This window comes from Thamnophis elegans, chromosome 1 (assembly GCF_009769535.1).
Source record: "Thamnophis elegans isolate rThaEle1 chromosome 1, rThaEle1.pri, whole genome shotgun sequence".
Classification (NCBI taxonomy): Eukaryota; Metazoa; Chordata; class Lepidosauria; order Squamata; family Colubridae; genus Thamnophis; species Thamnophis elegans.
Genome location: NC_045541.1, coordinates 28,570,423 through 28,597,060, shown reverse-complemented (window position 1 = coordinate 28,597,060; position 26,638 = coordinate 28,570,423). Strand labels below are relative to the sequence as shown.

Here is a 26,638-nt window from a genome sequence, read left to right as displayed (position 1 = left end):
GGAAAGGAAGGAGAGAAGGAGAAAAGAAAGGAGGGAAGGAAGGAAGGAGGGAAGGAAGGAGAGAAGGAGAGAAGGAGGGAAGGGGAAGGAGGGAGGGAAGGAAGGGGAGTAGGAGAGAAGAAACGAGGGAAGGAAAGAGGGAGGGAGGGAAGAAGAAGTAGGACCGTTGTAAGATAAGATGGATCTATGGGATGTTAAAAAAGCAATCTTCAAGTATATTGTTAACAGTAGGGAAAAATTGTTATAAATACACATTATTAATAACAGTTATGAGATCATATAATTGTGAATGTATATATGAAATTGATAAAATAAAATAAAATTAAACAGAGAAAAAAAAAAGATATTATCTTGTCTAGGATTCCCCATAGACTCAGTAGGGCTAATGTAAGCACTGTTGTTTTTTTAACCTTTATACACTAATTGTGCGTTCTTCACATGAAGAAGATCTCTTTGTTGAAAGAATATCTCCCTTCCCCAATCTGTGCTCACAAAGCTTCATGCTCATGCAAAGGACAACCACACAACCTATATTTCTCCTTCCAAAGTGGTTCCACTAGATTGTGAAAAGGATTGCAGAGTTACCTGTTGCCATCTTGTGTTTTGTTCCTCTCCCTCCCCATAGTGAAAATATAGATTTGCATATAAGTTCCTAAGGTCTTCTGTGGTGCCCAGTGTTCTACTGAGTGGCTCTCTGAAGCATCCACCAACTATACTGTTTTGGAAACATTTGCTTTATCAGAAAGCAGACACACCCGAAGATTGTATGCAGGCTTAATCTAGTTGTTGTTGATGAGAATAACAGAGTTGGAAGGGACCAGAATTGGAGGTCTTCTAGTCCATGCCCCTGCCCACCCACAACTTCTGGAGACAAGTTGTCCCACTGATTAATTGTTCAGGAAACTTCTCCTTAGTTCTAGGTTGGTTCTATCTTTGATTAATTTCCATCCATTGCTTCTTGTTCTGCCTTCATCTGCTTCAGAAAATAGGCTGCAGGAGTGAAATTCAGCAGGTTCTGGAGAACCGGTAGCAGAAATTTTGAGTACTTTGGAGAACCAGCAAGTACCACCTCTGGTTGGCCCCAGAATGGGGTGGGAATGGAGATTTTGCAGTATCCTTCCCCCAGGAGTGGGGAAGGAATGGGGATTTTGCAGTATCCTTCCCTTGCCACACCCTCCAATCCACGTTCACAGAGCCCGTAGTAAAAAAAAATGAATTTCACCACTGATAGGCTGATTCCCGCTTCTTTGTGGCAGCCCTTTAGATATTGGAACACTGCTATCCCTAATCCTTCTTTTCATTACACTGGACATACCCAGTTCCTGCAACTGTTCTTCATATATATTAGCCTTCAATCCCCTAATCATCCTTGTTTTTCTTCTCTACACTCTAGAGTCTTAACATCTTTTTTATATCATGGTGTCCAAAATCAGATGCAATATTCCAAGCGTTACCAAGGCATTGTAAATTGGTATTAATACTTCATGTGATCCTGATTCTTATCCCTCTATTAATGCAGCCTAGGATTGTGTTGGCTTTTTTGGCAAGTGCAACACATTGCTGGCTCATATCATTGAAGATGATAACCATATATTAATCTTTGCAAAGCAATTGAGAAGGAAAAAACCAGGAAATCTTGGTTCTCCCAATTAGTATAATGTGACTCTGCCCACTTTTTAAATAATTCTGCCCACTGCAGTCTCTGAAATGTTAACATATCAAATGAGAACTGCAGCCTTTGCTTACCAAGGTTCTTCATTCTTGCCCTAAGGACCAGATCTCTTCTATACTGTATTTGTGTAATAGTTTATGTCTATATAGGAATTCAAGACTTTTACTACATAAAACTTTGTAACTGAATTAAAAGGAAGAAGATAATGGCGACAAAATATACAAGTTGCAATCACCCAATCTTATGTTTAATACTATAGAACTGAGAGCAGTGGCTAGATATTGATATATTTATCTTTACAAGATTTATGTTGGGATTTCAGGGTGGAATAAATAAATCCTCTTATTTTACCATAACACCCAATTGTGAGTTAGGTTGGGCATAGAAAGAGTGGCCCAAACTTCCACAATAAGTTTCCATAGCTGAAAATGAATTAGAACTCACAATCTCCCAGCTTCTAGGTCAGTGCCTTAATCTCACAGCTACATAAGCAAACCTTATGTGGCCTCTGCTGATTTGGACATTTCGGGGGCAGGTGGGGGCAGCAATCTTTGTTGATGCAGGAAACAAAGTTTTTGAAAACACCGACTGTTTTTCCCTGGACTGCACTTAATGGAAACATTCAATTTTTGGCAGAAAGCAGAATTGGCAAATGCCCAAGCTGTGTTTATTTTACTTTCTGCACAAACTATTTTGTGCTTTAATTTTCATGTTCTCTTGTGGCACCTTTTGAAGAATTCTGGCAATAAGCTTGATTGCATTATGGAGATTCACCGGTTCAAAGTTGTTTTCTATTTTTAATCTACCCTGGGAGTTTTATTCCCGTTCTTCGCTCCTTATGAGTGGGTACAATGACAATTACTTGAGATGTCCTTGATGGATGTTTTTATGCGTTGCTTAGAGAGGACAAGCAGAATGTGCAACACACATGATGTGAAGGGCTATCAAAACTTACAAACATGTAGAGTTATTTTCAATAATTTAGCTCAACCACAGCTCAGAGTCATGTGGTACAAGATTCGTAGGATTTATTTCTAAATAAAACCTGTTTACGATGGAGGAGATAGAGAATTTAGTTACAGCGGGATATCATGGCGCATAAGATCTTGACTCCTGAACACGGTGGCAAGAATTATAATATCAAGTTACCAGAGTTATTTATTGCCAGAGGTTTAGATCTGAATGTAGCAAGAACCACTGGGACCATCAGGTTGAGACATTTTGGAAAATTAGTGGATTAAGATCTTATGGGACTTCAAAATCCAAACAGACAGGCACCTTGTTTATAGTATCCCTGATATAAGAGTTATTGAAAAGAAGAAGGTTTGTGTTCTGACCTAGACTTCCCCAGCAGCACGAAGCTGAATCCTAGTCCTGATAAACCCCTTTCATTTAATTTACAGGGAATTCTTCTTCAGCAAAGTCTTTCCTCTCACACAGTCTTTCAAGATAGTTCAAAATTACCGACCTTTATCAGGCTTGGAGAGTGGCCAAACTGATATCTTTCAAACGCCACAATACTTGGCAAGAATGCAGGAATGAACTGTCTCCTGCAAACACCCTTCCCCTTTCGCTCCTCTTTTATTCCCTATGGGGCCATTCACCGTCCACCTGTGGCCTTACTCCCAAGTCAACCCTTGTTCCTTAGCTTGTTCCCTTCATCTGGCAACTGTATGTTTATTATGTTGCAAGCCACCCAGAGTCATTTGAAATGAAATGAGTGACAAATAAATCAAACCCTTGACAGTTAACCCTAATCCTAGCCCTAACCCTAAATTCATATTAATTCAAATTGGATTTGCCCATGCATTTTACTGTGGTCCACAAACAACTCAGAACAAAAAGCTGTTAACTTTCCTTTCCTTAAAAAACCTCGAGGAATCTATCCCAAGCATTAATTTTGGGCCATAACACTAAGTAGATCTAACCCTAACACTACCCCCTACCCCTAAATTAATATTAATTCAAATGGTATTTTCCCATGTATTTTACTGTGGTCCACAAAAAAAGTCCAAAGAAAAAGCTGTCAGCTTTCCTTTCCTTATAAAACCTCGAGGAATCAAATAAATAAATAAATAAAATGTAGATTTATCTGAATTTTGGAAAAGTAATGAGTTTTTTTAAGGTTAAAATCCAGGAAATGCCTTCCTAATTTTTTTTCTAATGAACATGCTCATCAAAGATAATTTATTCCTTGATTGTTGTTGCTAGAGAGTGGGGGATTATTGCTTTTTTATTGTTTTTATATTGGGTTGTTATCTTTGTAAGAGTCTCTGAGAGGGGGTTGGGCAGCCATAAATGTTCTTCAATAAAATTAATAATAAACAAATAAATTCAGGCTGGGAAAACAACCTAAAACCATTACTTTTCCATTACTGTATGAGCTACACTGTCATGAAAATCTCAGTATCTATCATTTTTACATGCAGACAGAAAGAAAAGGCTGGCAGAGACTTGTGACAAATACAAGGGCTTTTTCACCTTGAGATGAATTATACATTAATTCAAGTTGAGTGACATATTCAAAGAAGAACGGTGGATTTTAGTTATTGTCACTAGACCCTTTGGCTCTACGATGCTGCATTAGTTGCTTGTAGGGTAGAACACTTTAAGTGAGGTAGTTAAGGAGACATAGTGGATTTGAATCCCCTTCCCATCATGTCCTCAAAAATGCTCCCCCTTTTCTTTTTCATGACATAATGTGCAGAGAGAAAAAGATTTAATATCTACTAGGTTTTCTTCTTCTTCCTTGTTGGCACTTTACCCACATAAGTGAGAGAAGAACAGATGGATGAGAAGAGTGGAGTTTAATGATTTTCCCTGGGTTCTCCTCCCCATTTAAATTGCAGTCTCCAATCACAAATGCAAATACCACAATTTTTCTGTGGAGGAAGGGACAGCACCCTCCATGTGTGTTCACCTCCATTCCAGTCTCCCCCAACTAGTATACATGTTGAAAACTCTAATTTAGAGAGGAAAACACACCGAGTAGCTTTACTTGGGTGTAGGGCATTCAAGTCAGCACTGATTTCTGGCAACTACCTTTGCCATTTTCTTGGCAAGATTTTGGAACTAGCGTGCCATTGCCTGCTTCCCAGCAATGAGAAAGAAGGGCTGGTCCAAAATCACCCAGTTGTTTGTGCCTCACACCAAGATTAGCTTGCCAATGTCCCCTACAACTGTTTTTTTTTCCCCAGGCTATGTATAATGTATATATGATGAGCTGTTGAGGGGAATTCTCCTGCAATTGCAATTGTTCTCTCCTGTAGCCAGCTAATCAGCCAAATGATAGAATTGCATAGATAGATTAGAACCGTGATGGCAAACCTTTGGCACGCTTGCCAGAGAGGACATGCAGAGCCCTCTCTGTGGGCACGCTCACTGTCGTCAGCTGCTCTTCTGGTTTCTGGTGCCCCCATGCATACTGGCCACCAGGTCTTCAGGTTTCTGGCACCTGCAAGTGTGCTATCCAGCTGGTCTTAATGTGCACACACATGTACACACATGTACACACATGTGCACATGTACAGATGTGTATGCACATGTACACACATGTACGCACATGTACACATGTACACACATGTGCACATGTACACACATGGCCAGCTGGTCTTCGGTTTTGCAGCGCTCTGGCACATGTGCACACATTCCAGTTTGGGCACTCAGTGCCGAAAAGGTTCGCCATCACTGGATTAGAAGCTTGGATACCTGTAGCAGGTTGTAGTAAGGGCTTCAATGAAATGCCTATGACCTGGGGCCAGGAGACCATGGATCAAATGTTCTGAAAAGAGTCAGCAAGTGGACTATTTCTCATCCATACACTTTGTGATACCTTTGCTTTTCTCTCTTTCTTGGGATCCTAAATGAAACAATTGATATGATACCTGGAAATTTGAATAATCAGTACCATTTAATCATAAACAATATCCTTACAACTTGCCTTTCTCATGGTGACACAGTGGTTAGAATGGGAGTGGGACAACTTGCTGCGGCAACTCACCATGATCAACTCACTACAGCCAAACTCGCTGCAGACCAACTCGTCATAGCCAACTCTATGTGGTACAGCGCACCATGGGACAATTTAACAATTCTATTTAATTATTTAAAATAAATAAAAATGTGCCATTCACATTTCATTCTGTCCCTTCTTTTGCATCCTTTCTTTAATGATTCTATCCCACCATTTTTTTGATATTAGTGTAACTCTTGTCCCGCAGTGAGTTGTCCTGCAGTGAGTTGCTGTGGCAAGTTGGTTGCGGCGAGTTAGCCACAGTGAGTTGGCCATGGCAAGTTGGCCGTGGCAAATTGGCCATAGCAAATTGTCATAGATCCAGTTAGAATGCAGGCTGACTCTGCTCACTGCCAGGAGTTTGATCCTGACCAGCTCAAGGTTGAGTCAGCCTTCCATCCTTCTGAGACAGGTAAAATGAGGACCCAGATTGTTGGGGGGCAATATGCTGACTCGCTTAGACAGTGTTGTGAAGTACTAGGAAGCAGTATATTAGTCGAAGTGCTATTACTATTGTGGCTGTTGTATGCATGTCCTTGATTAACTTGAAATTGTCTTCAATATTAAGAAAATATTGTAATACAGAGACCTAGTTTCAAAGTGAGCCAGGCAGAATTTCAAAACTGGGCAGGGCTTAAAAGAAATAATGACATTGCATCTGCAACAAAACACATGTGGCCTTTGGTTTCTTTCACCCTCCTTACTTCCATATGTAGTAGACTATATTTCTAGGTGCACATACTGTGCAGGATCAATAACTCATGAAATTGAATATTCCTATATATGCAATTTGAACACAACTGCTTCTTGTAACCCAGCAGTTCTCTAGGTTAAAATTATGAAAGGAGAGACAGACAGACAGACAGACAGAGAATATGATTACAGGTCTTAAAATAGGAGATTCTTAAGGCAGGAGAGACTTCTATTGGCAAACTCTTGTTATGGGTTGGGCTATATTGATGATGACATCATCTCTTTTTGGAATTTAGAACTGCATAATTCCAATATCTTTAATATAGGACTGAGAGACGGCATGGGTTTACTATGGGGAAAGAAAACATCATTTCCTATTTATCTATTACATCCAGTTTTCAGGGGCTGCACTTATAATAGCAATCACCCCTCATTAAGCTGGGGATGGTTATTGTTCTGACGAGGTATAGAAATCAAATGCTTGAAAAACATAATCACAGTTTACATATTAAAGATGAATCACTACACATATATTAGTAGGATATTGTGGGTTTTTACTTACTTAAATATTCTCCCACTGCTTCCGTTCAATGCGCTGTCTTCAGCAACACATTAAATCATACCTTAAAAAAAATCCATGCAATTATTTAGAATGTTCTATACACTAAGGTAATATGTACGTCACAGCATTTGCATTTGCATTGAAATGTTTTTCAAATTCAGCAACCCATTGAATGAATCTCACTGCCCTTTCCAGAGCACGTCACCTGGAGGGATGCAGATGTACAGCTGGGTTGTTACATAACATTAAATACATGCACAGATGGTGTAAATGCCAAGTGAGACCCAAGATACTTTTCAGAAAGCGCATGTAGGACAGTGATGGCAAACCTTTTTTGCCTCAGGTGCCAAAAGCAAACATGTGCACGCTATCACGCATATACACGTGCCCACGCCCATAATTTAATGCCCCATCCGTGGTGTGCCCCCTGCACATGCATGTGTGCTCCCCCGCTGTACTGCGCATGCACGCACAGCTTTCTTGGAGCCTGGGGAGGGCGAAAACCATCTCCCCTGCCTTCCCGGAAGCCCTCCGGAGACCGGAAATGGCCCGTTTTCTGACTTCCGGTGGGCCTGGTAGGTCCGTTTTTCACCCTCCCCAGGCCCCAGAGGCTTTCTAGGAGCTTGGGAAGGGCGAAAAATGGCCCAACACATAAACCGGAAGTTGGAGAACGGATTTCCAGGTTGCCTGTTGGGCCATTTTTCTCTCCGGAGGGCGAAAAACAACTGAAAATTAAGGCCGGAAATCAGCTGGTCACCACACGCATGCATGCTGCAGTTGACAGAGCAACACCTCGCATGCCCTCAGAAATAGCTCCGCATGCCACTTGTGGCACTCATGCCATAGGTTCGCCATCATAGATCTAGGATTATGAAAGAGTTCAGGTACATGCCCAACCACCTACTTCAAACAGGCAGAATGATGTCGCAACAGTAGAGTTCAAAGGCAGTTCACTTATTAAAGTGGGTATAGATTCTAAGGTAATATCAAAGCAGGTAAGCAATGTTGCTTTCAGCATATAAAATTTGGAGCTGAATTAAGTGCTGGGGCTTTAGTAAAACTGTCCATGGCCAAGTCTAGAACTTAGCCAATCTTCATGAGGAATATTGTTTCTTAAATAAATATTGTTTCTTAAATTGTTTCTTTACCTCTGAGATTGTAAATGCAGATTAGTAGAGATTTCCATTTGGAATTCAGCTTTCTGGACCCTCTATTTCACAGGGAAATGTTTGCATTATATCTAATAGTTAAACTCCCAGCTTTAGTGTCTGAAGATGTCTGAAGGCTGGAGATTAGGCTGAAGTTCAACCTCCTTCTCCAAAGATATTCAATCATATAATATGCTGAAATGATTTAAAAAATGGAAATGTGGGTTGGACAGAGAGAGTGGATTATATTCCACTTCAGGGTGCAATTTCCTAGGGGTACCTCCAATCTGCTGTATAGAATTTGTGGATCCTCTAAAATAGAGTGGAGTGGAATTCAGGATGGAAAGTGGAATCCTGATTTGGCTAAGCATATATATCAATTCTTTTTCACTTCATGTATATATATACTTAACTTTATATGAGTCATTGGGCATCTTTTGACCCCCAAAATAAGTGCTTAGCCTTATTTTCCGGGAGGTCTTGTTATTTTTGAGGTGCAGGAGGCCTCTTAACCTCAGCCCATAGCCCATGGATCAGCTGATCCAGAGAGGGCCAGAAGTTGTTTCTGGCACACTCTGTCCAGCCCTACTGTTGCTAAGCCTGTCAATCTTTTTGCGGCCACTACTAAGAGAAGGGGTGTGGTAGCCAGGGTTTAAAAGAGCGGCCTCCACGAGGCCATTATGCATGGATGGCAGACGCATGTGGGGTTAGTGGGCATGTTCCCCCCTTCCCCCCAGGAAATGGTGAGGACTGGCTGCGCACATTTAAATATTTTAGGGGAGGGCTTATTTTCTGGGGAGGGCTTATTTTAGTGCATGGGCTCAAAAGCACAATTGGGCTTTTTATATGGGGAGGTCTTATTTTTGGGGAAACAGGGTAGTACATACATTTTTCCCCTTGAGAACAGCATAATAATTTGGAAAGTATGACATCTTTTCCCTATATATTCTCAACTTCAAGCTAATTTAAAGAAGGCAGAATCTTCTTGAACACATTTGTAGAGCTTGTGCTCGCTGTTTGATGTTCTTTTTTTTTTTTTTTTTTTTTTGCTTTTTTGTGTTGATATATTTATCAGCCAGAATGTGTGGAAGTATAGAAGCCAGCTCTCACTACTTACCATAACTGTGTACCTCACTCTTGCCTATTCAGCTCCCCACTGAAGGGACCACTAAGCATATTTAGTTGTAGTAAACAATATCCATGCAACATGGGACCCCCTGGCACTTCATTTGTGGTACCTAATGTGAAATTGTACCTCTGAAATTTAGAGAGGAGATGTCCAAAATCTGAAACTTTGTGCTTTTATTGCTATCTGTGATCCTCTCCAAGAAGCCAACATATGGACTAAAAAACACAATTTGGGGGAGATGCAGGATGATACACCTAGCTTTTGTTGTATGTATGTGACTGCATTTGGTTTTACTGATTTCCTATTTTTTTCTCATTTGATTTTGATTGTTTTTTAAATTTTTGATGAGCTAAATGTACTAAAGTTAAGTGTGGATGGAATGTGGTTTTATATATAAAGCTGTTAGACAAGCCCCCCACCACCATCACTCAGACACACATTTGCATTCTCACATATTCAGGACAGTGGAGGTCTGGATAGGTCTACTCAGGGGTGGGATTCTACCAGTTCAGACTGGTTCAGGCGAATCAGTAGCTCCAATGATCAGCTGGGACTGAACCGGTTTGCTCTGACCTTGAAGTGGCCTTGCCTGCCTGCCCCTGTGCCAGTGGTGGGTTCCGGATCCCGGTGCAACTGGTATGGTACAACAGAGTCCGGCGTCCACCACATGAACATGCGCATGTGCATACTTATCTCTTGCGATGCTCCGCAATGCCTCCAAGACGTACCAGCTGCTCAGCGGAGCATTGCGCAGGTGCTGTACACTCCGTGCGCATGTGCGAAAGCACCGAAGAGCTCAAATACTGGTAAGGAGCGCGGGCGGGCAAGTGGGCCCCACTGTACCGGAATGGTACCCGGTGCTCCCGCCTGACACCGGTACGCCCGTACCGGGGCATACCAGTCATAACCCACCACTGCCCTGCGCTATATTCACCTATATTTCCTTTTTCTAAGCCCAGCTGATTGGCGCAGCTACGCCTTGGTTGTTTTCCTTGCCAGTAACAATGCTGAAGGTGAGATTTTGGTAAACTGCACGTGCACATGCAGCATGTCTCAGGCACATCAGGGAACCAGTTGTTAAACCAATAGGATCCCACCCCTGAGTCTAATGTTCTACTGAAATCTCTCTGTGACCATTTCTTAACTGAAAGCCCTGTATGTCCTAAAAGAAATTGATCAGCAACAGAATGTTGATTATGCAAACCCTGTGAAGGGAGTGAAAGGTCAATTTGGTTAGAATTAACAACAACAACAACAACAACAACAACAACACATAGAAAATGAAGAAGTTAAATTGTTCTGAGACTTCAGAATTCAGACAGACAGGCACCTGCCACATAACATCCCAGAGTTAATAGTTCTCAATAAGACAAAAAAGTTGGATAGCGGATGTGGCAGTGCCTGGAGACAGCAGAACAGAAGAGAAAGAACTGAAGATAACAAAATACAAAGACCTACAAATAGAAATAGAATGACTATGGCAAAGGCAAGCAAGACTAATACCAATAGTAATAGGTTCCTTGGGTGCAATCCCAAAACCACTGGAGCACCACTTGAACACCACAGGCATTGACAAATTTGCCATCAGTCAATTCCAGAAGGCAGCTTTACCTGGAACAGCTTCCATCTGGCGGTTGTATCTGTAACCCCATCAAACATCCAGATCTGCCTATCCCAGATCCTTGGTAAGGACTCAATAGGTAGACAAAAATTCCAAACTCAGTCTGAACATCTGGCTGACTGTGCCGTGATTAATAACAACAACAAAAGACAGGGCCTAGACTGAGTGGCAAAACCAGGCAAATTAGTTAGATTATAATTTGCCTAATTATTATTTCATGTTTCACCTCGAGAAAGTCCACAAGAAAATTGAAATATTTGAGGCCTAGCACACACCGTATAGAATATATGATTAGAAATCTTTCATTTAAATAGAAACCAGGTGCAAAAAGGAGAAATAGTTCCCATCCATGCAAAATATTTTAAATGTGGCTTGTATAAAATTTCTGCCCCTAGAAATCTCTGTACCAATGCATATTTTTCTACATAAAAACACCCACTCCATCTTCCTACATTTTGTTCTGCCTCTGACTCTTCCCTATTTCCTGAGATTAATGCAAGGATATAAACTTTTTCTGATTGATGATACAACATAATTAAAATATAAAACATACAGCAATCAAACATGCAAGATCAATGAAGATATCAACATTCTCACTCAAAATCTTATGCAATCTTGAGGTTTTAACCTAAAATCTTACAGGATTTGGTTCTCATATGAGTTTTCTGAAATTTAATTTTTGAAATAAATAATTTTTACTTAATTATGGCATTCGGCAGGCGATCTTGTAGGTGCCATTTACATTAATATTTTAAAATGATTAGATTTATGATAGCATTATTATTAATAGTTATAGTTATACTCTCAATCACAACTATTTTTTTAAAATGTAGATTGTTGTTATGTTATAGTAAGGGGAAAATAAATTATAGAAGGATATTTTTAGTTCAAATACTGAAAATATCACAAAGTATAATGAATCGAGTTTACCAAATTCTTTCCTCACTCTTAATAAAAACAAGGAACAGGTGATGAAGATAGAGGACATAAGAAATTGGATACTAGTGAAGATGAATTCCTTGAAGTATGTCATAGATTTAAGTATGTTTAATTGTGCTAGATGACACAGAAACATGATGATTAGGTTTGCTTTGAAATTATGGAAATCAGAAAGTATTTGGAATTGCCTCCAAATAAATGTCGTAGCTCTAGATGGATCTACCACTAATTATATTTTTAAACATTAGAAGAAGAGCAATGCAATTTTCTTCGGCTAGTCCCTCTTTCTCATCCCTCTTTTTGTGTAAAGTTTTAATTCCTTTTTCCCTGCTTCTTTTCAATCTTCAGTGAGAAGATTGATACTGAAGCTTTAAAATGTAAATTTCCTGAGTTAATTGAATCTTTTTTGGTACAATAATACAGTAAGCAGAAAATCTTAAGTATTAGCTTGAGGAATACACATATGCAATTTCCCACTGCTACCAGCTTATAATAATAGATAATTCTAATATCGGTAATGGGCAGACATTAGATAGGAATGAGAGTAGGGAAAAGGAATCAGCGAAGACCTGTGTTTATTGTTTATTTTCAGCATAGCTGCCTCCCTTTTCTTTCACTGGAATTCTCCACTGGATTAAACAGCATTTTGTCAGTAGAGAGACTCTGTGATAACCAGTTGAGGTTTATAAGGTTCAGCCAACATCTGTATTCCTTGAACAGTGTATTCAGCTGGAAAATTTTAAGTTGTTTTTGTCCCCAAAAGGATATACAGATATTACTTTGCTATATCCTTTGGGGGAAGCAGCTCGGTTCTGTTGCTGCAGAAGGAATATTCCAATAGATTGCAGGTTGAATCTTTTCCCACTTCTGGAGGAAACATTTTTCTTACAGGAATTGAATATTAACTGAATAAAAGTTTCCATGTACTGTGAAAACTTTTTATCTATGCTTCCCAAGAGGTGATTGGTGAATTTTCATGAGAGTGAACTTTGTGAGGTAGGGAGTCGATTATCAACAAAGAGATTATAAATGAACTAAGAGGTGTTCCAATTTTATTTTCCTTATTTCCATCATAGCCAAGAGTCCAGATCTTTATGATAATGCTTTTAAGATACCATATGAATTAAAAATGTTTCTTTGGGTATATCGGGGCAATAGAGAAAATGGCAAGAAGAGATTGCTCAGTGCTGTATGTGAATACCTCTATCTCTAAGATACTAGTGGTATATACATCTGTGGTATACAAGCATGTGGCACAGATATGACTTTTTAACCTAGCCTATACCTTTTCTATATTAGAAAAAAAAATCTCATGTGAAGGCCTCGTTGCCTATGGTAAAAGTTATCCATCAGGCCATTTGCTGACATTCATGACACATTAAAATTTGCAAGGCATATTATTATCATATGTGGAGGACATGTCTAAAGACAAAAAATAATAATAATACTGGACTAAAATATATGATTAGAAAAAATGATAAAGCAACACATAGATTTGAAATCAGAAATATTTCTGTTGGATATCCTACGAGAACAGTATAATACTGGGAATACATGTTACATATGTTAACAATAGCAAAAATTATGTTTGCACAACAATGGAAAAATGAAGAGATATCTGCAGAAAAGCAGGAAAGTGTCATAAAAAAATTAGAATGTGCTGAAATGGATAGATTAACACTTAAAAGAAAAGAAAAGGAAGAAACAGACTACTTCTTAACATGGAACTTGTTTTATCAATGGCTAAATAACAGAAACAGAGGTTAGAAACTAAAAAGATTAAAAGGATAATTAATTATGTACTGAATTTTTTAAAGATGGATAAGTTAATCATACTATTACTATGTGATCAATGTTGATATGTATACTATGATTAACATTATGATTATTGTTATATTTCTACTAAAACTAATTGTACCCAGACAACACATTGCTCAGATAGATATGGAGATAGATATAGATGATATATTTATATTTATATTTATATTTATATATATGTATGTAGGTATGTAGGTAGGTAGGTAGGTAGGTAGGTAGGTAGACAGACAGAGACAGAGACAGAGACAGAGACAGAGACAGAGACAGAAAAAAGATACAGACAGACAGACAGACAGACAGATATAGATATAATATATTAAAAAAAGAAAATTTGCAAGACAAAAATAAAAGAAATAAATGGTAGAGCATGAATTAATGAATAAAATAAAAGACGGGAAAGTAGAGAAGTTGAATTGGATTTTGTAGATGCATAATGAAAACAGGGAAGCAACAGCTTAGTGATATCAATAGTTCCTGGGCATGGTAATAATAGAAGAACCAATATGTCTTTTGGGAAAATAGAGTAATATTCTGAATTATTGTTTTTTTTTTCATGTGATAAAAATTAGAAATAGAACTGAAATAGAACTGAAAGTGTCATTGGACCATTCAGTTCCAAGAATGAATGAGAATTGATGGCATATGAGTAGAAAAAGTTCTGGTTCAAATTTCTTCAGTTTTCATGGAAAAGGAATATAAAGAAACACAGTTGTTTATGAAAAGATAAATATAAAAAAATACAAGGCTGATGCTGAGATGTGTTGAGATAGTTAATTTTGGTAAAGTCAAGAGTGGATCCTCAGAAAACAGGACCTGAAAGAGAATAAAGAAACAAAAGTGAAAGTGGAACTATAAGAGCAGAAAACAAAGGTCTGTACTGCATGAAGTGTTAGATGACAAATTAATCTTTCAATTAACGGAAAAACAGAGTTGGAAGGGACTTTGGAGATCATCTAATCCAACACAGTTCAGTGGAGCTGAACTGGAGCGAGTGTTCGCATGTTCACAGAGAGGGCGCTGCGTGCCACCTGTGGTACTCGTGCCATAGGTTCGCCATCGCAGCCCTATATCATTCCAGACAAGAAGCTGTCCAGTCTCTTCTTAAAACCTCCAGTCATGGAGTATCCAAAACTTCTGAATGCAAGCTATTCCACTGTTTAGACAATGGGTTCCACTTGCCTAAAGAAGGGTATGGAAAGTTATCTTCCAATACTGAATTATACAGTTTGATAGAAGGATCAAGTAAAAGTAGCTTTGAATGAAAGAGTGTATGTTTGTAAGAATTATTGCTGTAAAAATCATAATGAAAAATATATATTGGATAATGTGTCTAAAGAGGAAAAGATAAATTTTCAAGGCATGTAAGTCAAAGTGAACAAAGACCAGATAAGATAAAAGAAGATCAAATACAGAGCTTCATTCCACAGACAAGACAGTACCACTTTCTCAAGCTCTACAAGAAATCCAAGAATTTCCAACAAATAATAGTGAAGTTATTTATTGGGCTCCCACTTTTGAGTAGGCTGGACGGTTTCCATCTGTCCTTTTATTTTGCAACTGTCAGATTTGCTATCATGTTTCCTACCGAATGTGTGAGAACTAATTTTCAGCAACTTTGATGGAAATAAAACTTGTTTTGGAAGTAGATAAAAGGCAATAAACAAGCCTTTAGCAGAGCAAATGGAAATAAAAATAAAAAGTGATTAAGGAATTGGGATGAAAGTGATGTCAGGGAATACTGGAAGCGGTATTTTAGGAATGTATAAAAGAATAAAAGAAAAATAAGAAAAAGTGAATGCAAAACTACCAGGAAGGTAATTTTCTAAATGTGTTTGGCAAATTTCTGATTCAAATTGTATTAGAGGGGACAGTAAACAAAATTTTAGAAGTATATTGTAGCTTGTATGCAGGGGCAGGGGTTAGAAGACCAGATTTAATGTTCAGCAGGTCAGTAAGAAATGTATAAATTTGAAAAAGTTTCTAAAGCTAAAATTCTTCCCATGTCCAGTTGATTCCAACACTAGGGGGCAGTACTCCTGTTTGTTTCTTAGTTGAGGGAGCCAGCATTGTTTTGAAGACAATTCCATGGCCATGTGGCCAGCATGATTATACACCGAAGTGCAGAGTAAGCTGTTACCTTCCGATTAAAGTGGTACTTGCACTTGCATGCTTTCGAATTGAGAGGTAGGCAAGAGCTGGGGCAAGTAGCCGGCGCTCATTTCGTCGTGCGGCACTCGAGTCTTGAATTCACACTGTCAGCTTTCCAATGGCTCAGGATCTTTCACTACTGAGCTATTATGCCCCCTTTGAAAAAGTTTGTAGTCTGTACTTTTGTTTATTTAGAGGAAACCTGAGATAAAATGTGTAGGTGTAAATGATGGAATGCTTTGCATGAATATTGAATTGATTATTGTTTGCTGAATGTGATAAGATTGGGGTGGTATGGAAGTAAAGCATGGGTGAGAATAAATAGAATATAATTGCAAAGGGTTGAACGCTGAACAGAGAGTAAGAGGGGCATGTTGATGTCCTTGATTCTTCAATGGATAGATGCATAAGGAGTGTTTGTTTGAGATATGTATTAGGCAGTTGTGCTAGTCAGGGACATGAATATATATCCAATGTCATGTTGTTAGTTGACAACCAGAATCGTATGTTGGAAAAAATATGACAGAATCAAGAGTATTATCTGACAATAACATATAAAAATCAAAGTAGCTGCGTTTGTCAGAGAAAACAGAATGAATGATTACAATTTACTCATAATTTGTCAAAAAACAGAGCAAACAGTTCAATTTTTGTCTCTTGGCGGAATGATTACCACAGATGATGAAATGGAGGAAGTGTGAAAAACAGTCATACATAACTTTTTCCAGTGCCATTGTACCGTCATTAAATGAACTGTTGTTAAGTCATGGGCGCCCTGTATATGAAGGAAAGAAGAATAAGTCAAGAGGAAGGGGAAACCAAAAAGACATGGTTAGAAGTTGATGAGATGGCAAAAAGAGAGAAGTGAGAAATTTAAAGACGAAATGGCAAAGTACGAATCCATTTCTTCATGTAGATGCAAAGATGCCATGCAAGTTAGAAGGTTAAGGAAAAATATTATTAATGGTTTGATGTAAGCCAGTTTTAGCTTAGATTTTCTTGTTTTTTTCCCTCACACATGTCTTTAAATCTTCTGGCTTATTCCTCTTCTTGCTCTGCATAATGTTGATTACCTTAGAAAAAAAAAGATTGGTGTGTGTGTGTGTGTGTGTGTGTGTGTGAATGTATATACTATATATACTATAAATATACGTCAAAAGATAAAACTGAGCAGAGTTCTACTTTATTTGTTCTGCATAACTAACTCAGAGACACAGCCAATATCCCACAAAACTATCTCAATATGTATTTTTACCGAAACACTAAAGAGGAATATGAGAACCAGAGATGATATTCAGCAGGTTCTGACCAGTTCTGTAGAACTGGTAGCGGAAATTCTGAGTAGTAAGGAGAACTGGTAAATACTACGTCTGACTGACTCCTCCCCCATCTATTCTCTGCCTCCCGAGTTTCAGCTGATCAGGACGGACTATAGATTTTGCAGTAACCTTCCACTGCCATATCCACTAAGCCATACACACCAAGTCATTCCCACCAAGCCATGCCACGCCCACCAAGCCACACCCAGAGAAACGGTAGTACAATTTTTTGAATCCCACCACTGATGAGAACATTGACAAAGTGAGACCTGATCAAAAAGTATACGTTCCATCCTCTAGTTTTCCTCAATTTTGACCAAATCTTGCTTTTTCTCCTTGGTCTTTTAAATATAAGAGTTTAAGAAGAATGTCACAAAAGATAAAGAACACAGGACAGTAATTTGTACACAGCTATTTAGCACCATGGAAGTTCTCTGGTTGGAAACCTTTGTTAGGGGAGCTTACTTGACAGCATTATCTTTTGAAATAATGTTTAAATTATCTTTAGATGTAATATGAAACAAGTGATAGCTCATTCTTATAGTAATTATAACATTGTCAAATGGAAATAGCTGTATGTGTATTATTTTACGGGTTATCAGAACAGCATGTTTTACAGATAGCTATTGGAGAGACTCCACCTAGTGGTGTATTCAGACTACGGCTACCCTTTTAAAAAAAAAACCTATTTTGATATAATGCAGCTCTCAAGATTTTTGGTTATTCAGGAGTCTTTTGAGCTACTGATAACAATATTATCACTTTGTGTTCTTTCAAAAGGACTTGATAGAACTTTTTCTCCAATCATAGATCAAATTGGATTGGAAGGGAAGAATTAAGAAGTTTAAAATACAGAGCGAAAAAATGAATAGATACAAATCTGAAACAAACAAAATGCTTCTTTAGCTTTTTTTTTTTAAAGTTCTATCAGAGTGGCAAATACCAACAAAACTGGTATTAAGGCAGAATTACATTGGTGATGGTGATAAAATTTCAGAGATGTATTTATTATGATAGTTATTCAGTTTTTCACAAAAGCATCTCACAGAAACTTCTGTGAAGGGGGAATTATTAATTTTAACTGGGATTAAAATCCAGACAGGGTAACTAAGGAGTAATAATTTATGTTGGAAGTTAAAGAAATAAAATCAAGAGAAAGTCCTCTTCAATTATTCTTAAAAATACACAAGCAATATAGATAAGGAGTATGAATGGAATGGAATGGAATGGAATGGAATGGAATGGAATAGAATAGAATAGAATAGAATAGAATAGAATAGAATAGAATAACAGTTGGAAGGGACCTTGGAGATCTTCTAGTCCAACCCCCTGTTTAAGCATGGAAATGGGCATGCATGGAAGAACACTAATACAATTTCTATAGCATAGGTAAGCAATATTTAAGGACCATTGGACACATTTTGATTTTTTTCCCAAAAAGACCCATGTGGAAACCCCAAAAAGTGTCTATAGAAACAATACTCATGAATATGACCTATCCACATTCTAATTGAAATATGAATATGGATTTCTATCAATTGTGACTTGTACTATTACTGAAACTACCTGTGTATGTGTATGATGCTCACATGTCACCTCTTGGCATCAAGCACAATTAGAGCATGGAAGATTTAATGAATAAATTTTTGAGTGGAGACTTCTCCAAGTACTTAACTGTACATAATTAGGGCTCCAGGATTTGGAGAAGCCTCTACTTATTGAAGTCAAGACTTCCTTTCTAACATAATAGCAGAGGTTAGAGGAACTGTGTGACACTGGGGTGGATCTAGAGATATGACCTACAGCAACCTTTGCCTCTTACAATAAGCACCCATAGGAATCTTAAGAAATTGATGGTCACAAAGCAATAGGTATGGTGATGAGACTAAATTAGAGCTTTGATTTGAATTACCCTGCTAACTCTTGAGCTTCTGACTCCACAAGATATTTTTTCAGGTGTTTAAAATATGGCCACATGAAATTATTGAACTGAAGAATTGACAGAGACGAAGTTCCATCGAGTCTAACCTCCATACATTTCCAACAGAGGGATGATCAGTCTCTGCTCAAACCCATCCAGCAGAGTGTCAACCCTGAAGCCATTTTGGAGCATCTTCAGAGCTGCCACAGCAATGCTGGTTGGAGCTGTGGGAATGGGAGAGGGGAGTAGAGATAGCTGGGGACTTGTAGCCAGGGGTAAAATTCAGCAGGTTCTGGCAGGTTCTGGAGAACCGGTAGCGGGAATTTTGAGTAGTTCAGAAAACCAGCAAATGCCACCTCTGGCTGGACCCAGATTGGGGTGGGAATGGAGATTTTGCAATATCCTTCCCCCAGGAGTAGGGAGGGAATGGGGATTTTGCAGTATCCTTCCCCTGCCACGCCCAGCAAGCCACACCCACAAAACCGGTAGTAAAATTAGAAGAGCCAAGGTGGCGCAGTGGTTAAATGCAGCACTGCAGGCTACTGCTAGATCAGCAGGTCAGCGGTTCAAATCTCACCGGCTCAGGGTTGACTCAGCCTTCCATCCTTCCGAGGTGGGTAAAATGAGGACCCAGATTGTTGGGGGCAATATGCTGACTCTCTGTAAACCGCTTAGAGAGGCCTGAAAGGCCTATGAAGCGGTATATAAGTCCACTGCTATTGCTATAAAAAAAAAAAAAAAAAAATTTCACCACTGCTTGTAGCCAAAATAAAATTCTTTCTCCTGGGAACCAAGGACATTCTCACCGGGTGCTGGGGAGGCGTCGACTGAAACCAACTAGAGTTGGGATTGTGATCTGATTTGACCATGTGATGGAGATGTGGACCAGGGAAAAGAACGTTGATGTTTAATTTGGGTGGGGAAAAACCTCAGGACCTTCAGAGTAGACCATCTCTTTTGGCTGTTGATTCCACTGTCAAAATCTTGTTACCATTAGGAAATTTTTCCTGATGTTCAGTCAGGACCAATTTGGAAGATGCTGAGGAGCTGTACAATATATAATAATATAAAAAGAATCTTGTCACAAATATTATAGCAGGTACTATGCAGGGACCATTCATATGTGAAAGTGTATGTATGTATATAGGAGCTGGAGTAAAAACTGTTTTCATGTATTTACTCATTGGAATATTTTTTATTCATCAGCAAAATCTAGAATTGCTGGATATTTTCATATACAGAGAAATGATGAGAAATCTAGAGTTCACCTTCCCATAGATGAATCTAACATCAAAAGAATGTTTAAGGAGATACACTGTGTGGATTTTGTTTATGTTCTGTTCACATAAAATGATCCCAAGAGACAGCTTACACAAATTATTCTGTTCCACTTATTGAATTGTTCCTAGATTTACTGTACAAAATCTATACTGGTTGATGAACCACAGCGGTGGAATCCATACATCTTCTATCTCTAAGAAAAAGAATGCCCTGATCAAAAAATATATGACACCCATCATGCCACATTTAAAAATCAAATTCCCTTACTGTGTATGATATGGCTAGCCTCCTGTCTTTTGGAGATGACATTTCCTGTATTCTCTGTTGAAGTGAGGATGATGGAACTTACATGCTATGCGACTACTTACCCAAGTAAAATTAGCACATTATTCTTGGTTTCCTGAGAAATCTCTGAGACCCGTCCTTAAGATGAGCATTTCCTCTCTTATTTTAACATCTACATTCATTTGTGCACCATGCTCACTTGTCAAAAAATATATTTCAGCCACTAGTCAAATTAACGAAAGCTCCTCTTTAGGTATGTATGTAAAATAGCACTCATATCCTAATTCCTTATATAAATAGTTTATATCAAGCCAATCTTTCATTTTGTAGCAGATATACTGTATCTTGATGCTGATCTATGAGAAAAGAGGACTAGTGGGGGTGGGAATAATCCAGCCACTATATGAATTAGTATTTGAATTAGAATTAGTATGAAATTTAAAAAAATATTACAAAGTAATATTTGATCCATTTATGCTAAATTTCCATAGTGGGTAGTTAGTAAGAGCTGAGGTGGCACAGTGGTTAGAGTGCAGTACTGCAGGCTACTTCAGCTGACTGCTAGCTGCAGTTTGGCAGTTCAAATCTCAGAAGGTTGACTCAGCCTTCCAACCTTCCCGAGGTGGGCAAAATGAGGACCCAGATTGAGGGCAATAGGCTGACTCTGTAAACTGCTTAGAGAGGACTGTAAAAGCACTGTGAAGCGGTACATAAGTCTAAGCGCTACTGCTAGTAACAGTGATGTTGTGAATTTGTGACCAGCTTTATTACTGAGTATGTGGTACTTTCAGCAAGAGCAGAGTACATAGGTAATTGCAACCAAAGTGGTGGCTGAATTATACTTCAATACTATCTATGGAATAAGGTGGCTTAGAGCAGTGTTTCTTCAAATGTTGTCTCGGATCCTGTCCCTCCCCCACTAAGACCTTCACTGGTTTTTTTTTCTCTTTCTCAACTTTGTGGTGCCCCCTGGGGCCTGGTATCCTAAGCATGTGCTTAGTCTGCTTAATGGTTAATATACCACTGCCAGTGGTGGGTTGCAGGCGGCATGCCGTGGTATGGGTGTACTGGAGCCTGCCCAGAGCACCGGATACTGTTCCGGTATGGTGCTCCGGAGGGCCCACCCACCCTCACCCCTTACCTGTGCTTTAAGCATTTGGCGCTTCTGCGCACGGGCATGGTGCATATGGCGCCTGCGACGATGCTTTGCCAAGCAGCTGGAGCATCGTGGAGGCTTGAGGAAGAGTCGCAGGTAAGTACAACGCATGCACATGTCGCACATGTGTGCGGGCATGTGGGTGATGCTGGGGCCCACCACTGACCACTGCCCTTAGACACAAAAGCTCTTTTGGGGTCCTCCATAATTTTTAAAGGCGGGAAGGGATCCTGAGATCAAAACATTTAAGAAACACTGACTTGGAGGATTCATGGGCAGACCTTAGGATACATAATGCTCTTCCCCTCTAACACTTTCCTGTCATTCCTGCCCCAAATCATTTTCTATCTGAGACAGCTTCCTTGGTCTAATATGAGTCAACCTGTCTGATTGATAATCAAACAAGCTGTGAAGAAAGCCGAAGCCACACAGAGAGTGGAGAATGATATACACTGCCTATATCAGGGACCCTCAGGTTTTCCCAGCTTTTCAATCTATGTTTAATATGAACCAAATCAGACCTTTCCATGCTCATTAGTTTCAGTCATACTACATTGTGAAATTCCATGTTTGGTATGCCAAACTGACAGCTGCAAAGGCCTTGTCAGAAGGCAGCCTTCTGTCAGAGAATTTGGGGTACTGGGTTCACCTCACATCTGGCGGGTGCCAGGTTTGAGAAATCTACTCATAGCAGCACCCTCAGCATTTGATTCTGAAAATGGTGGTAATCTTAAACTGGAAGATTTCTCTAGCTATTGCAAGTTTGTGTTTTATGAAGAAGATTTTGGTTCATAACTCCTGAAAGTTGGAGTGAAGTTGAAAATTACTCAGGCCTTTAGTAATCTCATGAATGTTATAAGCCACGGAGAACTAAAAATAATTTCTAAGCAGCCCATTCCCAGCTGTGATAAAAGCAGTTTGAGGATGGAAGTAACAACATTCAAGACAAAAGAACTTAGAGCAAATGAGCGTTGGGCACAAATCATCATGACTGTTCAATATAGTAAGCCTTAAAGAAATGAATGGGAACTGTATAAAAAGAGGATTTATTCTTTGAAGCACAACTGGAGTTCCAAACTAAGCCTGATTCTAAACTTGGTTTTGTTTTACTTTGTGATTCTTTAACATATATTTTAATCTAAAGAAAAAGACCACGTTAATGAACATAGAAAAACATCAGTCATATAAATTGTCTAATGTACAGATGTTGATTGTTCGCTCTTGCCTGAACGGTTATATTTTAGCACAGCTGAGAAGTTAATAAAACATTTAAGAAGTTCATTAAACTGTCAATAAAAAATATATCTTGACAGAAAAATGACAGGAATTGTTTTATTAATTGCTAGGTTAAATAAAATGGCTGACTTGGTTATTTTCTCAACAGAGAAAATAATGTACATTTTACATTTTTAAAAGCCATTTTTTACAGTATTTAATAACAAGTGCTGGCCTCTGGAGGATTCAGCTCTTGCAGAATGACTTCATCTTTCAAATTTTCAAATTAGGTCAAAATAACCAATTATTGTAAAGCTTTCATTATGGTGGGACAAAGACAAAAGTTGGTGGTAAGCAAATGGAATCTGAAGAGTTCCCAGCATATCCCAAAACAGCTGAATGGGAGATAGATGCAGTGGTGGGATTCAAAAATTTTAACTACCAGTTCTGCGGGCATGGCTTGGTGAGCGTAGCAGGGGAAGGATACTGTAAAATCTCCATTCCCTCCCCACTCCAGGGAAAGGTTACTGCAAAATCCCCATTTCCTCCCAATCAGCTGGGACTTGGGAGGCAGAGAATAGATGAGGACCAATCAGAAGTGGTATTTACCGGTTCTCCGAACTACTCAAAGTTTCCACTACCAGTTCTCCAAAACTGGTCAGAACCTGCTGAATACCACCTCTGGATAGATGTACAGCAACATTTCCATTATTTCCTTTTTTTCGAGTAGTAGAAATTTAACTGTGTCACGTATCATGAAGCCATTCCTTTGAATGCTAATAGAAAAGAAGAAGAAGAAAGTGTTCAACTTGTTTAGGGAAATCACCTTATTTTTGCGCGCTGTAAAAATACAAGATTACAACCTTATATGACAACACCTCTCTCCAACGAGAAAATGGTGGCAAAGAGGGAGAGACCTGAGAACAGAAGTTATAGAGAAAGATGTGAGGCAAAACCCTTTTAAAAAGTATGGGATAATTTTAAATTATTTAGAAATAAAGTAAGTATAACAAGCTGCTGGGAAAAGAGAAACACAACCTGACAGCTGGCTACTTGTTGGGTAACTTGAATATTGATAAATTCTGAATTATAACCCTCCGTTCTAGGTGGCAATTTTGTGGTGCATGTATGGACATATAAGTATAAAATCAGTCACTTGCGATGGTCCAGGGTGCTATTCTTGTGTCTCTTTTTAAATTTTCCACTCAAAGGACTTGTACATGCGTTTAATAGCAATCATACTTCATTTATGCAATGCTGTTTGTATGACCTCTAGGAAAAAATAGAAAATATTTTATGTCTACCTGTAAAATAAGCAATTGTCATACATGTTTGTCCTAGAAAATTTTGACTGGGTTCTATTGTTATTTCAAGGTTCTACAGGCAGTAAAAAGTCTGGTGAAGGGCTTTCAGAAGGTATTAAAGAAAGTGACCATGGACCTCTGGAGATCCAGGAGGCCATCTCCCTGAAAGAAAGGATGGCTTTGTACCAGGCCGCTGCATCTAAAGTAGACATCAGCAACTCCTCTGCTAATGTAAGAAACACACTTTTTTTGCCTAACAGATTCACATCATCCATTCAGACAGCTTTTATAGAGTAAGGTCAATTGTATTTCAGCTTGTCTTTCATTTCTGAGTCCTGCATCAAGAGAGGTGGCTTGGTTTGGTTTGCACTAATTGTTAATTACAGAGTTCTTTTCCTACAATAAAGAAACGTGCAAATGTGCACATTCTTTCTGGCAAACTCCTCCTTTTAAAAGTTCACATTGAAAAGTTTGATTACGCTCCTAAAAGCAAGTGCAAAATAAAACTAAAGGAGAAAAAGAGAGAGAGAGAAAGAATAAAAGGTGCGAGAAAAAGGAAAAGGGAAAAATAAGAAAAAATATTTTAAAAAGTGACTTCTGATCTTCGTCACAAATATAAGTAAATTTATAATTCTTCACCTCTCTCTAGTACATTCTTAAACAGCACCTAAAGAAAACTTGCTCTGTTCGATTAACAATTTGGACAATTGGGTGAGGACAACATTGACAGATTGCCCACTCTTCTGCTAATGTTAAAGCGAAACCTGTTTGCACATAGTTTGTGAGAGGCTTTAATATAACTTAATGTAAGCAGTTTAAAAAAAAAAGAGTACTTGAATATCATGATCTACCATCTGTCATACTCCACGTCTGTCATTCCCAAAAATTCTATCCTTGTTTTCTACCCTGTTGTGGTATCTTTGAATAAAGGTCAATTTTAGAGTAATAATAATAATAATAATATCTGCAATAATAATTATTGCAGATAACATGATGGATTATTTGGAAACAAACAACATCTTGCCAGTAGAGCAAAAAGGCAACAAAAGAAGGAGCAGGGGCACAAAAGATCAGCTTCTAATTGATAAAATGATATTAGAAAATTGTAAGAACAGAAAAACGAACTTGAATATGGTCTGGATTGATTACAAAAAGGCATTTGACTCACTGCCACATAGTTGGATCATAAAATGCTTAGAAACAACTGGCATTAGCAAAAATATTACATCCTTTACTGAAAAGGCAATGAAACAATGGAGAACTGAGTTGGCAGTAGGGAATGAGATCTACGGAATGGTTAATATCAAGCGAGGAATTTTCCAGGGTGATTCACTTTCACCTCTTCTCTTCATCATCGCAATGATCCCACTATCAGTAATCTTAAAAAAAAATGAAATTAGGCTACCAAACAGCCAAAAAAGCTGAAAAAATTTCGCATTTACTATATATGGATGATTTGAAACTCTATGGAAAGTCAGAAATAGAAATCCAATCATTGACAAATACAGTCCGAGTATTCAGCACCGATATTTCAATGCAGTTTGGCATGGGAAAATGCGCCACTGTATCCATAAAAAGGGGCAAAATCACTGCATCTGAGGGAATTGAAATGCCCAATGGCCAACTAATTAAATGCAAAGAAAATGAAGCCTACAAATACTTAGGCATTCTGCAGTTGGATAACATCAAGCATGGAGAAGTAAAAACTATTGTCAGACGAGAGTACACCAACAGAGTTAGGAAAATTTTGAAATCTAAATTGAATGGTGGAAATACAATCAAGGCCATAAATACCTGGGCAATACCAGTTATAAGATACACAGCTGGCATAGTTAACTGGACACAAGCTGATTTGGACCTTTTGGACCGAAAAACCAGGAAACTAATGACAATGCACTACAGTTTACATCCACGTGGTGATACTGATAGACTATACCTGCCACGAAAATCAGGTGGCAGAGGATTATTACAAGTGAAGCAAACAGTTGAAGAAGAAAAACATGCACTGGCTGATTATTTAAAAGAAAGTCAAGAACATCTATTAATCGAAGTAAAGAACAAAAATCTACTGAAGGCCCAACAGACAAAACAAGAATACAGAAAAGATGTGATAAAATCAAGAATGGAGAGTTGGCAGAACAAAGCACTGCATGGTCAATTTCTGGAAAAAATAAAAGATAAAGTGGACAGGGAACAAACTTGGTTATGGTTAAAAACAGGTACATTAAAGAAAGAAACAGAGTCACTAATCCTGGCTGCGCAAGAACAAGCTATCCGCACAAATGCCATTAAGGCCAAAATCGAAAAATCCTCTGATGATGCCAAATGCAGACTTTGCAAAGAAGCTGACGAAACTGTTGATCACATACTCAGCTGCTGTAAAAAAATCGCGCAGACTGATTATAAATTGCGGCA

At 38.6% G+C, this 26,638-nt stretch overlaps 1 protein-coding gene across 1 annotated transcript in view; it reads left to right on the top strand.

Annotated features, from left to right (window-relative positions):
- Positions 1-26,638, top strand: part of XIRP2 (xin actin binding repeat containing 2) — a 150,470-nt gene that overhangs the window by 42,944 nt on the left and 80,888 nt on the right. The window contains 1 exon segment of the mRNA XM_032238853.1: positions 24,294-24,454. Coding sequence (XP_032094744.1) covers positions 24,294-24,454 — 161 coding nt within the window.